General features: G+C 34.0%; 2 protein-coding genes and 1 pseudogene across 2 annotated transcripts; 1 reads left to right on the forward strand and 2 right to left on the reverse strand.

Annotated features, from left to right (window-relative positions):
• The first annotated feature begins 829 nt into the window (after positions 1-829).
• Positions 830-4,166, forward strand: LOC119993235. Its single transcript, XM_038840264.1, has 7 exons — positions 830-843; positions 1,039-1,087; positions 2,076-2,320; positions 2,438-2,564; positions 2,662-2,747; positions 3,107-3,198; positions 3,931-4,166. The coding sequence occupies exons 1-7, from the start codon at positions 830-832 to the stop codon at positions 4,164-4,166; spliced, it is 849 nt and encodes a 282-aa protein (XP_038696192.1).
• Positions 4,167-4,858: 692 nt separating this feature from the next.
• On the reverse strand, positions 4,859-9,898 carry LOC119985404 (alpha-galactosidase). Its single transcript, XM_038829707.1, has 16 exons — positions 9,767-9,898; positions 9,510-9,672; positions 8,138-8,196; positions 7,978-8,034; positions 7,854-7,888; positions 7,469-7,572; positions 7,294-7,369; positions 7,098-7,156; positions 6,903-6,968; positions 6,730-6,813; positions 6,487-6,551; positions 5,888-5,970; positions 5,682-5,772; positions 5,507-5,556; positions 5,262-5,402; positions 4,859-5,131 (listed from the first exon to the last, which is right to left on the reverse strand). Exons 2-16 carry the CDS (start codon positions 9,650-9,652, stop codon positions 5,045-5,047), a joined length of 1,200 nt encoding a protein of 399 aa, XP_038685635.1. The 5' UTR covers positions 9,653-9,672; positions 9,767-9,898; the 3' UTR covers positions 4,859-5,044.
• A 1,996-nt stretch (positions 9,899-11,894) lies between these two features.
• On the reverse strand, positions 11,895-13,611 carry LOC119993245 (annotated as a pseudogene).
• Between the last annotated feature and the right edge of the window lie 1,444 nt (positions 13,612-15,055).

Here is a 15,055-nt window from a genome sequence, read left to right on the forward strand (position 1 = left end):
ATGTATATATATATACATACATACATACATACATACATACATACATATACGTTTATTCAAATTGAGAAGGTTTATTCAAACCTAAAAATTATTGCATTTGGCACCAATGGTGAATGTAAAACATTTGGCACAAAATAAAAATATTGCCACATTAGTTAGTCAGTTGAAAATTTGAAAAAGACAAGATTAATAAATGGAGCTAATTTGATGCATGCTATCTTCTTTTACCCTATCATCATCTATATAATATATGCATATATATATTATATATATCAAAGTATTCAGACTGGATATAGAGACTAAATAATAGTAAATATGAATATGATATGTATTACATCAAAAATGGATATATATATATAAATTCTCATATGAGGTCTTAATTTTTAAGATTCACTTTTAGGGTTCAAAATATTTTTAAAAAATTTGAAAAAATATATTTATATTTTGATCGGTTATATCGTAAAGAGGCAATTCGTGTTGAGGACATTAATTAAATGATAGTGGTATATATGGTATGTGCATATCTTGCAATCTAATCATCAAATTTTTTTTTTACCTTTCTTTCAAAGTTTCTATGTAACATCCAAATTAGTGAGTGGGTATTTCGGTAATTTTGAGGTCTTAATAAATATGGTAGTTGAAAAATATTTTGGATTCTCTCTGACAAATTTAAAACGGTAAAAAAAACAAGAACAAAAAGTAAGGTTAAATTCACACTTAATGATTAAAACTAGTGAAGATTTTATTTTTGAAAGTATTAGATATGCACATAGATTCATTTATAGGAAATATTTGGCTATATATATATATATATATGTGGGTTTTAGACATGAAGGAAATAAGGTAAGTCCAATTGAGAAAATCTAGGTGAGTTGGTGGGGGGGTTTTTTTGGTCTAAAAAGCTGCCACAACTAGTTGGTTTTTCTTTGACTGAAATTCTTACACATATCCATGAACTTAATTGTAAGTAAATTGGAGATTTAATTTACTTGTTTTGCCCTAACAAGAGAGACTAGTTGGCATTTCATGTTTTTGCAGGTGGAGCAGCTGGCTGTTCAAAGCAACAAAACTATGTCAATCTTTACTGGTATTTATACAGGCTATTCAAACCTCCAATTCTTACTAAACTCCTTGAGTCCAACTGTTCAAACTCTATCTTATACCAAGGTACTGTCTTTATATATATATATGCACTAGTACCACTTTCTCTCTTCCTCTTTTGTTCTTTTAATCTCCTTTTTTTAATTTCTCATTTCTTTATATATATATATATATATATTTTAAATCCAATCCAATCCATATATGTATCTATGAACTGGTCTTGGATTTCGGAAGAGAAAATTGAAAAGTTAAAAAAGAATTTGGTGTTGGATTGAATTAGTCACGTACATGAATTTATAGGGTGATAGATATGCAATCATACAGAAAAATTTGGATTGGTTATGTAAGCTCTCATATCAAACTTCATAGGATCTGTTCTACGGAATCTAGATTAATGGATATTCATGTAACTAAACAAATTTTCAGGGTGATTTGGTTGTATAAAGACTAGACCCCTCTTAAGTTCTTGGGTTTATTTGATTGTAGTTTTGTAATTTTTTTTTATTTTGATATTTAAAAAACTAAAAAAATTCATTTGATTACATGTTTTGACTCATTTGGTTTTGAAAACTTTTTTTTTTGTGGGTTTGAAATAAAATTAAGGAAAAAGAAAATTCTAGTTTTCAAGAATGCCCATACACTTATCAACTTTCTCATCCATGGCTGCCAAACAGTCTTTTGTTTTCTTATAATCTTCAAACAATCCTTAAAATATAATTTTATTTAGTTATTTTTTTCTCAAAATTATTTTCAAACTTCCTACCAAAAAATTGTATTTGAATAAACATGAAAACAAAAACTGTGATAAAATTTTATGCAGTACTTAGAGCCTGTGAAATATGTCCTAACTAGTTGTGTAAACCCTAGATCTTTAGAAATCTTGTTGTATATTAATTAACCCCTAATTTTCTTTCATAAATTTCATTATTGAAAATTCCCTCATTGTTTTTTCTTAATATATATTTGTATTACAGAAATCATCAAATAGTGCTGTTGGAAATGCTGGAGAAGCAGTGGTAGCAGGTGAAAGCTTTGAGCTGATGGACTTGTGGAATTCCTATGAGAAATGGAGTGCCTACGGCGCTGCTGTCCCACTGGTCATAGCAAGTGCAGAAGGAGAAACTGTAGATCAATACTATTCTCCTTCACTATCTGCCATGCAAATTTACACCATTAATCAACCCACCTTGATTAATAACAATATTTCTCCTCTAATCAGGTCCTTAATTTTCTGTTTTATCAAAAAAAAAAAAATTCAATTAATTAGAAAAAAAAATTAATACTGTTATTTCTTTTTGAACTAATATTGTTATGATTATATCAAAATATGACACAGCAGGGATTCAGGTGTCATGACAGACAGTATGGAGACTGCTAACCAAGAAGTAAATAGTTTTGGACACAAGTACTTGGAGTTCAATGAGACAATACCTCCACACAACAGGATTCCTTTTTACAAAAAGGTATATAATTAAGCATTTTTTTTTTGTTTCTTCGTGTGTGGTAAATTAAGTATTAATCTCTTAATTAGTTTGATAATCATGTTTATATTATGAGTAGATCAATGAATTAGCAATGGCCTACCCGGAACTACTAACATTTCGGAGCACCGATCTTTCTCCCTATAGTTGGGTGGCTGTAGCATGGTATGTATGTTTAGATTAATTAGCATGGTATGTGTGTGTGTGTGTGTGTATGTGTGTATATATATATATATATATGTACACTCCTTCAATTCCAATCATAAAATTAAAACGTCATTAGGGTTTGATCCAGATCGGTGTATTGGAATTGGATGGGATCAATATGGTTCATGAATAGTAAGATCATGAAAATTGTATGTAAAACTCTCATGTTTCACATGGTTCTTCTTTTGTGTTTGAAATTATGTGAAATGTGAGAGTTCTACTTTGTTTTTTAAAAATAAAAAATAAAAAATAAAAAATATTTACTGATGGATTTTGTTTGGTGTTTAATTAATTGATTGTTAATGGATGAATTGAAGGTACCCAATATACCAGATTCCTGTGCTGAAAAAGAAGGAGGAATTGTCTGCATCCTTCCTTACTTATCACTCATTGTCCACATACATACCAGGTATCTCTCTCATTTTCATTCAATCAACAAAACCCTAGACATGGATATATATATGTGTGTGTGTGTGTGTATCAGATGCTTTTGGATAATTTAGTATCTTTTTTTTTTTTTAAAAGAACTATATGATGATAGAAATGTTGTGGTTTTATATGTATTTTCATTATAATTGGGGCATAAAAACTTTTGAAAATACTTTTAATTGGGTTTCATCGCTAGAACTAGGTTATGATAAATTAAGACTAGGTCTTCAAAATAGTTAATATGCATTTCATATTAAATGTTTTGAATACTTACTCTTAATTTCTCATAATCTAGTTTTGGCAATGAAATTAAAAGTATTTTCAAAAAATTTTGTTGCCCCAATTATGATGAAGTCAAAAGGTCTTTATCGTCGTTTTTAAAAGTGTCGTTTGATGTAACACGTCAATATTAGCGCTAGTATTATCGAAATAAGACTAACGTTTTATTCTAACTAGTAGTAAGTTTTTGACTCTCAAAAGTTACTGATTAACTTGTTTGGACTAGATATCCGGATTAGTACATGATTAAATTAGACCTACCTAATTAGAAAAAAAATTATTATTATTATTATTACTTTTTGTTTATGATTTGTGAAACTATGCTATTGTACATCATCCAATTAATTAAGTCTGCTTGATTAAACAAAAATATATAGTTTACATAAAATTGAGTAATTAATTAAAGTTGTGATTGTAATTACTACTGAATTAGGTTGGACAAATATGATTACAGAAGATGAGAATGTGGAAACAAGAAAGAGTAGAAAGAGTGTTGTTCCATTTGCAGCGACTACTTACAAGATGAATGGGGCAATCTGGATTAACCCGGAGACACCGGACTGGGAGCTCATCAGTTGTCGTCGATCCGCCGCGCATTCCTGGTTAACCATGCTCAATTTCTCTCACCATGACTATAACTTCTTCACCTATAGCTCAGCAAATCCATGAATCTATATTTATCTATGTGTGCATGTGGTTAAGAATATATATAGACCCCAGCATTCAGGTCTTCTCCAAAACGGTCCGTTTGGGATTACAGTGTGTTTTAACCTCCTAAGGTGAGGTGAGGTGAGGTGAGTTCCAAAACTGTTATGGGTTGTGATGACAAAAAATGTTTAGTGCCTCACTAAAAATATTGTGACGGAGCGAGGGTAAAATTGAATATTTTTCACTGAAATCGTTAAATTTTGATGAATTTATTTTTGTAAAAATATAAATGGAATAATAAAATTAATTGAGAAAAAAAATCTAGTATTTTGATGACGAAAATACGGTCGACTGCATTGCATCAGGGGTGGAAAATATTCAATTTTACTTAATTCACAACAGTTGCACTCCCAAGCTATGACACTCGTTGGTGCCTCAACTCTCCACCTTATACTCTCCTACAATGCCATCCGCCATTGCGAATTCTGCATTGGATTCCATGTACAAGTCTTCTTCCTATTCAGAGGTTTCCTCGTTGATGGATGCAACAATCAAATGCATACAGGGAAATACAGTCAGGAAGAGCCATAAATAATAAGGCCTACTTTTACTTTAATAGGGAATACATACAGACTATACAGTCTAGACAAGTGAGGGGGATAAAACTGTGATTTGCTGGGGAAAGATATCAAATTGAAGTCGAGATAAGAGGATAAGTGCATATTAAGTGAGCACATCACTTCATATATATATATATTGTGAACTACATTGCTCTGAAAAATAATTCAAATCCTTTATTCAGTGAGGCTACGAGCTTTCCGGCCTTTCTTTCAGATTAATTAAGTATAACAATGATAACATGTGTACATGACCATGGAAGGATTCTCTAACTAAATAGTTCAACGGGGTGTAAGGATATACATTTTACAAGCATGAGAATCCAGTTGAGCCGAAAGTTGACCTTGAATCGATGATTGGGTCGAATGCTGTGGATATAGAAGAAAAAAAATTCATATTAAGCTCAAAATTTTTCATATGCAAATTATATATTTCAAGAAATGCTTTCAAAATTTTGCGACCTAGAGCGTGAGAAGTTGATATCTTTAAGTGTCTTACCTTCCATACGTCTCGAGCATCAACCACAGTTGAGGACTCAAGACCTATATCAGACCAATTAGCAGTGATGTTTGATTGTGAAGATCCTCTGTTCCATAAGACCATAGCTATCCTTTTATTGGTCAGAGGACCAGACCATACCTGCATATTTTCTCAGAAGAATCAGCAGAAGAAGAGAAGGGAAATAATTAAAAATAAAAACTTATTTTATGAAGCAGAATAACTGATAGAAATGAAAATCTTACCTCAAGATCCCCCTCTTTCTTAACCTTTTTCCCCTGAACTCCAAGTTTATCTGTGCATTTCAAAATGCAAAAGTAACATGGCTTCACTTATTTGATTCAATATACGTGAGTGGTGTTACAAATCAAGAGCTAGCCATTGTTTTTATTCATTAATAGACATATACTTGATTCTTACCTTGATTAACTTCAATAACCTCTTTATTGCTAAGCAATTCCAAGGTCGTTTTATCCATTGACCTAACATCACATCCAATCAAGAGTGGAGCCTACAGATCCATTAATAGAAAGAATAAATTTCATTTTGTTGATCGGATAGAAACACAACTGCTGAAAAGTCGCGGACTCATCTAATGTGCAACTGAAAACAGTCTGGAAAAATACTTTAGCCAATGCCCATATGCTGAAGTGAGAACGGTATTCTTCTGTGGTCATGCCGCCATTTCCTACTTCAAGCATGTCAGGATCTGATCCACACCAATCACAACATTTCATCAGAACCATCTTAAAATTGTTCATATGCAACTAGTTCAGATATTTCATAGGAGAACAATTCTGTGTAACCAAATAAGCTGGCACACTATATATCAGGTGTAGTCATCTGTAACCACTCCATTACTTGCACTATCGTTGGTTTCAGTCTAGATTTGAATTTCCAGCTGAAGATTTCCTTCGATTTTATCTACTTAATAGAATGTGGTTTTTGGAACGGCTCACAGACTGCTAAAACGTCATTGAATTTTTATATTTCTCATTTCAAAAGCACAAAAATAACTTCATTTTTTTGAACAAAACCAGACACCTAAACCCAACACCCTACACCCACACCCTCCCAAACACTGCAATACATGTTCCATGTTCAAGCACTTTGAGCACAGTTGCAAAGCTTGCAAGTAATCAGCAAAGTACTCTGAGCTGGATTAATATGATACTGAATACACAAAAGATATATTCTTTTAGAAGCAGTTTTATCTATGCCATACCATTCCAACCACCAGGTCCTGCATAAGATGCCCATTTGTCGTTCTGATCTGCAATAGATGTCATGCTAAGCCACACTCAAACAAGAAAAAGAAGAGAAAATCAGTTCCTCTAAAAAGAAAATAATCTCATGTAGCAATTTTGTGATTCAAGACCAAAATTGACTAGAAAATATTAACATTGAAGTATCGTAATACTTTTACTGAACAAAAAATCCTTGCAGCAGTTGTACTAAGCATGTATACCTATTCCAATTATCTTCAATATCTCCGGTTGTTCTCCAACTGTTCCCTATGCTTGCCGCCCAAGTTGCTGGATCTTCTCTTCCCCTATATCGTGATAAATGTTTTAAGTGTTCACATTTCACGATGATATCACGTTAATGCTTTTGAATACACTTTTAGTAAAGCTGACTTACCATTCACACATTGAGAAAAATATGGATCTCCCCGAATTTAGTAAAGCTTTACTCATTACGGGGTACCTATCCGAAAAATGGAAATTCCACGAAGCAGATTTGCAAGCAAAAAAATATTCCAAGTTGAAATTTCTATTACATTGTACGATCTTAAATTCTTAATAACTAACCAAAAAAAAAAAAAGAATGGCATACCTTTCCTTCGGGCTTGTGCCAGTGTCAAAGCAATTATCGTATTTCAAATAATCTACCCCCTAAATTGAAACTCTATATTTCAGTACTTTTGATGGAAGGGGATCATGATTTGAAACAAAATTTCTGTCTTGATAATGCATCTGAAATTTCAATTCCAAGATTTTCATAGAAACAAATGAATATCTAGAGGACATACCCAGGAGGAAAAGGTTTTAGCATCTTGTTCTTCATGGCCAAGTGACCCAGGCATCTTCTTGCTACAAGTTTGAGTTCTAGTGGAAAATGTGAATAAAGTTGTCATTAGGAGGACTAATAATGTCATAAAAAATAACCTTGCTTGAAGTCACTTAAGGGTTGAACTGTTCAAGTACCCAGCATCTGAGTAAATTCCAAGCTTGAGTCCCTTGCTATGAACATAATCTGACAGATTTTTTATGCCTGAAGGAAATGTTGTAATCTTGGGAACCAAATTTCCCTGTGGTAAACATAATCGATATCCAACATTCACTATCGAAAAACTTATTGCAATCGAGCTAAATGGATACCCAATAAAAATATTATGGGATTTATTCAAGGAAAGGCAATTGAATTTGCTGTATATGGAGCACAATGTCACGTTCAAAGTTCAAACCAGACAATAGGGCCAAAGAAAAACAAGTCATTTAAAGTTTCTAGCAAAGTAAGCATGAGAACCCCAATCTCACAAGCATAATAAAAGCAGGACACAGAGGAGAAGAAGAGGACATATTCAATTACCTGAGAATCTCTATCAAGTTCACCCCAGCAATCATCTAATGTCACCAAAAACACAAGAAAAACACAAAAATAAAGTCAAGAATGAAAGACATACTATGTAGTTCAATAGAATATGGATTTTTACCTAAATTAATAAACTGGTATCCTACTGCAGCAAGTCCACTCGACACCATTGCATCCGCTGAGCCAATCAAAAATTCACGATCATTCATCACAAAACAACCCAGTAATTGTTAGTCTTACAAGACAAGAACAAAAATAAGAAGAAGAAATTGAGTGCGAACCAGTTTCCCTGATCAAAGTTTCCTTGATGTCACACTGGAAATGATTCCAGCTGTTCCATCTGAGATCACCAAATCAAAGTGTAAGTAGAGATTTCAACACATAATAAAATTGTTCAGTTAAAATTGGTTGTGAAGGCTGAATCCACTATCATCAGTGAAACCATCAAAGAATTTCACATTGTCATCGTAGCATTCTATTCGGAACTTGTACAGTGAAGTTCCAAATCACCAGTGATTCATATATGAATCTACGACGTGGCGCATATTCTCTCTTCACGAGAAAAGAAATGCTACTGAACATGGGCTAGAAACTTCGCAGGCCGAGATCCAAGCCCAATATCACACATCGGTCCATTGTAAAAGGGTTAAAGCCCACTTCTAGCAATTTGGGGAACAAATGATTAATATACAAAAGCCGACTCTTATATGAGAATTCATGTGTACATATATATAAATGGAAAATCAGAAAATGTACCAATAAGAATTGACTTGGTTGACAATTGATTGGGTTAGGCATATGTGTGTCTAAGGTTCGATTCCAACAGCAAACATAATTCTTGATGGTATTTCAAAAAAAATCAAAAAATGTTATTCAGTGTTTTAGAACATTGAATAAATGATATAAGAGTGTTTTGAAATCTGAAATAATTTAAAAAAAAAAATGAGGGAGGGGTATTCAAATCATAATCACTAAGGTAATACACACCATTCTTATCACTCCAACTAGTAGCTCGCTTGTATAAGTATGAAATAGTTTTATCGGAATCTATATTTTAATATTTTAAGTTTATAAAATTAGGCGAGAGAGTGAGTGTTTGCGACACATGACATGGTATGATGAATCTGTTATAAGGTAATATATATATATATATATATAGACACACACAAGGGGCTTCTCACATGTAAATGTCCATAAACATTATTGTTTAGACCCCATTTTTTCACAAAAATCAAGGACAACTACTTCAATACAAGATCGGCGATCTATTTCAATTTATTTGAGGGCCCCATTTTTTTCATAAAAATCAAGGGCAACTACTATAATAGTAAAGATAATGTTGATCCATTTGTAGTTGTCTAGATGTTGAGCATTATATCTTTTATTTGGACAGCTATGAAAAGACTGTGATAGCCATAATTAAGAAAATGACGTTGTTATCTCAAACCAACCACTTTGACAAAATCCATTTAGCCTATGATCATTAATCCTGATTAATGAAACATATATCCATATTGGCTTTTGATCATCATGAACAACCATTCTAAATCTTTTTCAAAAGAAAGGGATCATAAGAAACCAGGCGAGAGAGAGAGCGAGTAGGGCGATCAAATCAAAATGAGTAGTTTTGGGGAGAGAAGAAGATAAGCATACCCAATGGGAGGAGTGGAACCAAGTCCATTAGCAAGTAGATTCCGATCTCTGAATGGAGAAGCACCATAAGAACCACCCACCAACAAATATGATATGAAAAACAGAATCCAAGTGTGAGTGTGAGATGCTCTGGAGACTGCCATGTATTGCAGCTTCTTTCTTTCTGAAGAGACCGAGGAGGAGTAGGATGAGGGCCGGGGAGGAGACCCAAGAGGCCAAGACTACTTCTATATATATAGGTTATATAAAACGCATACCAATATTGACTCCAGTTCTAACCAACTCTGCTTGTTTGTTGCTTTTGTCTCTCTAATAAGGCCAATTCCATGTCAGACGATCGAGGATCAAGATGTAAATTAATTAATAAAGCTGTATTTAGTGTTTGTCCATTAGGATTCTTCCATGCGATTATTTACCAGTTCATTACTTTGATTTTTGATTTTTGATTTTTTTTGTCCGGCACCAGTTCATTACTTACGTTGTGTTGGCTTATACGCGCAATCCTTTCGTTGGACGTAAAATATGATGTGTTGTGCCTTGTCATGTTTCACTTGTCGGTGGCTTCTTGTTTACCATTCATCTTTAACTATGTCTTCTTTTAGGGACGGTTCGAATTTTCAACCTACTAGAAAACGAAAGGATTCGAACTTTCAACCTATTAGAAACTTTAAAGAGCGGCTATCAATAAGCTTTATAGTAATATGAAAATGACATGTAATCCATTAGTTTGGTAGCCCATGAGAGCCCAATAGGCATATTCCATTGATTTAATCAATGAAATAGTTTTATTTATACTCTTATATCTCAGAATTCATTGTCCAAAATTTATTGTTTTAATATGAATTATATTGTTTTTTAAAGTACAATCTAGAATTCATTGTTTTAGTTCTGATTTAATTTTTTTTTGAAATTTCATTGAAAAAAACAATGGAATTGAGATTTACCCAATAAAACTCATTGACAATGAATCTTGTTAAAAAGAGTTTTATGCACTGATTCTGAATATGTAAAATTTTTTTAAAAATCTTATATGTATTTTGAGAGTAAAAAACATTTTAAAATTTCGTTTAAAAAACTTGGGCTACATAGCACTAGTGATAATAATATATGGGAAAATTCCAAGCTGGTATCACTTGTGAAACTTTTGGACACTTAAATCCAGTCCAAAAAACTTTACCCCTCTATCTAAGGTACCACTAGTATGCTAATTATTTTTTTTACCCTTGTCTTATTCCTTCAACAACAACTACACTTCTCTTCTTCTTCTCTCCTTATTGTTGCCTACTGGTATCCAACCTAAATTGAAGCTCACATCACTATGAACATACTCCAATCGACCTTCCACCACCACCAACGACCGTCCATTTGACCCGAAAAACGATCGAAAAGTCGAGACCATCATAAGACAAAAGCCTTAGATCCAACCGCTTTCGACGACGGTTTGCTACACTATCACTACCATTGGACTCCCCTCACTGAGACAACAATGCCCAACCAGGTACGACCCAAAATGACCATTTTAAAACAGTAACATTGGTCGGCCAATGTTACTATTTAGAAAAAACTTAAGATCCGATCGATTTCGGCGGCGGTTCGCCATACCAACATCACAGTTGGACTCCTCTCATTGAAGCACACAATGCCCGGCCATATACGATCCAAAACGGCCACCAGATATGTCCGTTTTAAAATGGTAACATTAGTTGGCTAACGTTATTATTTTAAAATAATAACATTGGTCGACTAATGTTACTGTTTTGAAAAAACTTTAGATCCGGCCGATTTCGATGACAATTCGCAACACCACCATTACCATTTGATTCCCCTCATAGAGACGCATAATGCCCAGCCATATTTGGACCAAAACGATAGCTAGAAAAAGAGGAGAGAGAGAGAGAGAGATAAAGATGTAGTAAAGAGAGAGAGAGATGCAGTAGGAGAGAGAAAGTTGTTGTGATGAGAGAGATGTAGCATATAAATAAAGTAACAAGAGAGACCATATTAAATCTAATTCTCTTTGAAAAGGGTAAAAAAGGAATCAGATAAAATTTAAATGATTTAAATATTATAAAAAATAAAAAAGAATTTATGAGGGATAAAGTTTTTTTTGGAGTGAACCTAAATGTCCAACAGTTTTGAAAGTGGTATTAATATGTCATTTTCCATAATATTAACCATGTTTATCATTTTATTATTTGTCGGATGATATTAATATTTTTAGAAAAAATTGACTAGCACTGGACAAAAAAAACTCATGGTCTATATCCATCACCAAATACCATACTTCAGCATTATGCTTTTGTTAGCTTTAACAAGATACCCATATGCTTGCACCCTCTTCTGCCCATTCACCAAAGAAAATGCCCTGCAATCTGTATGCCCATATAAGGAATAATGGAAGGCTTTTGCTTTAGCCTTTTTTTATTGCCAAAACTGATGTTCAGTAAGATGGTTTCAGTCCCTAACACAATTTTCTTTAAAGAAAATGTTTGAGATCATGACCATTCGAGAACAGATCTTACGGGTGCGATGAACTCTATGAAATAGGTTTCAAGATGTACAGTTTGCAGGCATGAGAATCAACTGTGGCAGTCAGGCTCCCCACAAACTTGTTCTTCATTGTATTGTGCTGTGGAAAACCACGTCCATGTGTCAACAGATTAGTAAGAATGATAAATGGAATAAAGATTTGACATATATCAACAAAAAGAAGATACTGAAGCTTGTGATTAAAAAAAAAAAATACCTCCCAAAGATCGCGTGCTTCGACGACACTTTTGGGAGGAATACCAATGTCATCCCATTCGGCTGTGATGGAGTTACACCCTGGACCTCGGTTGAGAAGGAGGACAGCCACTGTATAGCCTGCGAGAGGCCCTGCCCAGACCTATCCATTGACAAACAAAGGTTCTTTGCTCATTTCAAAATTCTTCAAGGAGGAAAATGTAACAAAATGGAGAGTTTTAGATGTTGACAAGCATACCTCAAGATCGCCTTCCATTCTAACCTTGTTAGCTTGAATGCCAAGCGAATCTAGAACGAATGTAAAAACATGAAATTAGAGCCATATTGGCACTTACTACCGGCAATTTTGTTTGTCCGAGAATTGAAAGGATGATTGAAATTGAGATGTAATCACCTTGATTAACAGCAATAACCTCTTTATTGGCTACAATATCCATTGTCTCTTTTTGTCAAGTTTGTCATATCACAACCGAGGAGAAGAGGAGCCTGCAAACTGTACGTCCCGATGTAACGAAACAGAAAACCTAGATATATGCATTGCATTTGCACAAAGGATGTGAATAAGGAAGATATTATCTACAATACCTTGGAAATGGCTCAGATACTAATATGTACAATGTATTCATTTTTTGTCATTCCACCATTTCCCACCTCAAGCATATCAGGGTCTATTTAATAGGCAGTAGACACAATCAAAACATGTTCAAATAATATTACAAATCTGTCAAAAGTTAATTTTCATTAACACACTCGTTCATGGCAGGGAATTACAAACCGTTCCAACCACCAGGCCTTGCAAGGTCGGCATAAACCTCATTCATGTCTGCTCTAGAAACTATACTCTAAGATAGCATATGATTTATGAGTATTATCAGAAGATGATAAGTCGGATAAAAGACTACAAAAACCATATATAGTTTCAAATGTCATATTACCATTCACAAAGTGAGAAGAAGATTGGTCGCCCTGCCTTCATCAAAGCTCGGGTCATGACTGGATATCTGTAGAAAAGATGGAATGTTCAGTGTAAGGATGCCAGAATATCGGAATACCAAGAGCAAGAAAAGAAATCAATGCAGTAACTGTGACTTTTGATACCTAACAGTTGGCTTGGTTCCATCATTGTTACAATTATCGTACTTCAAATAATCAATACCCTGCAAACAAGGTGCATTGTCATATCATTTAGGGTTATGGTCATCAATAAAAACATTAGGTAATCGGCAATCTTACAAATTATACATAAAGTAACATCATAGGTGAACAACGATATTAGTAAACTACATACCCATGAAGCAAATGTAGTTGAATGAGAGGACACATTATTACCCCATCGGAGGTGTACTTCCAAGACCATTAATTGTACTTACTTGATAATGACGATGATGAAGCATCAACACCCATCACCAACACAACCACCAAAATCACCACCAGTGAAATATGAACGCCACAACTACTATTTCTCTCCATCTCTGAATACTATATCTCCCTGCTTTGCAGATTAGGGAAGTGACCTTGTGTTCAGTGGGAACAACCGAGTCACTGAGTATAGGGAAATCGTCACTAGTTGGGTGATCTATTCACGACCAGGATGAAACTTGGATGAAGCTAAATGGAGGTCCGAACTGATTGATGTTGAATAATCGGCGAATGAGTTGTGGTTAGGGATGAATGCCTCTTGAACCTAGACCTAATTGGTTCTCCCCAAAATATGTTGAGGCGCAGCCAGAAACTCAATCATTAGATACAATTTATAGCTACCGTAGTAGCCCAACAAGTTAATATATATATTTTTTATCTTAAATTCAAATCATGAGAAAACGTTGATTTTGCCTTTCGCTTTTAAGTTTATTGTTTCTTCTTCTGTTATCAGCTTCACCCCGGGAATGATTCTTCGACAGTTGCTAATCTAGAATCCTGCAACTCAAAATGTCTCTGGCTCACATCGAAACTGAAGAGTTGTCCATGATCAATGGTAGGGAAGAATTGGACCACACAGGAACCCTGTGTGATGTGAACATGCAGGGAGGCCTGTGGGAGACCGTAATGCATCCCTCCGGCAAACATTTTTTTATCAGAACCCGGTGTGTTTGATAGGTGGCAGTGTTTCGAACAATAAAATATATCGTTCAATTCGTCATATTAAATATTACATATTTATGATTTTTTCAGAATTTATTAAAAAACTTTGATGCATCAAAATGATACATTGGTTGGGTCCAGTATTTTTCAAGATTAGACCTTTCCCCGGATCCGTCGAATTTATGCATTACAAGGAAAATACTTTGGGCTGAAGAAAGCAAATTACGGAAAGTAATTAAAGAAACTTCTTGTTGAATATATAAGAGAGATGCACGTAATATAATAGAAAAGAAAATGGTATTTGCACCCACCTGAAAAAAGAAAAGAAATTCAGCCCACAATGATGTCAAGTGGTTGCATATATCATTTCTTGGATACGGGGAGGTCCAATGTCTAAAAATATTGGACCCCTCCAGTGGTTACTCCAAGTCATTAGATCAATCGAATGGCTAGAAAATAACTCTTCTTTTTATTTTTTTTTATCTCACTTTATCTTCTCTAGTCGCTTTCTCATCATCTCCATCTTTCATCTTTATCTTTTTCTACTTAAATCTTCTTGCCACAATCTAAAACTTGTTTCTATTAGGGCACTTGCAATGGTATTATTTTGTCTGGGCCAATAAATATGTATGGGGTTTTATGTTTTGTTGATGTGGTTGTATTGGGAGATGTGTTTTGCTGTAGTTTTATTGTGGACAATATGGAGGGAATGAGAATTT

Source organism: Tripterygium wilfordii, chromosome 3 (assembly GCF_013401445.1).
Source record: "Tripterygium wilfordii isolate XIE 37 chromosome 3, ASM1340144v1, whole genome shotgun sequence".
Classification (NCBI taxonomy): Eukaryota; Viridiplantae; Streptophyta; class Magnoliopsida; order Celastrales; family Celastraceae; genus Tripterygium; species Tripterygium wilfordii.

Coding starts and splice junctions, on each gene's coding strand:
- LOC119985404 (XM_038829707.1), bottom strand. CDS start 9,652: ATGGCAGTCTCCAGAGCATCTCACACTCACACTTGGATTCTGTTTTTC. Junction 7,157..7,293: donor CTAAAACCTTTTCCTCCTGG/GTATGTCCTCTA, acceptor GTTTCAATTTAG/GGGGTAGATTATTTGAAATA. Junction 5,557..5,681: donor GGTTATTGAAGTTAATCAAG/GTAAGAATCAAG, acceptor TGAAATGCACAG/ATAAACTTGGAGTTCAGGGG.
- LOC119993235 (XM_038840264.1), top strand. Junction 2,565..2,661: donor GGATTCCTTTTTACAAAAAG/GTATATAATTAA, acceptor TATTATGAGTAG/ATCAATGAATTAGCAATGGC. Junction 2,748..3,106: donor AGTTGGGTGGCTGTAGCATG/GTATGTATGTTT, acceptor GATGAATTGAAG/GTACCCAATATACCAGATTC.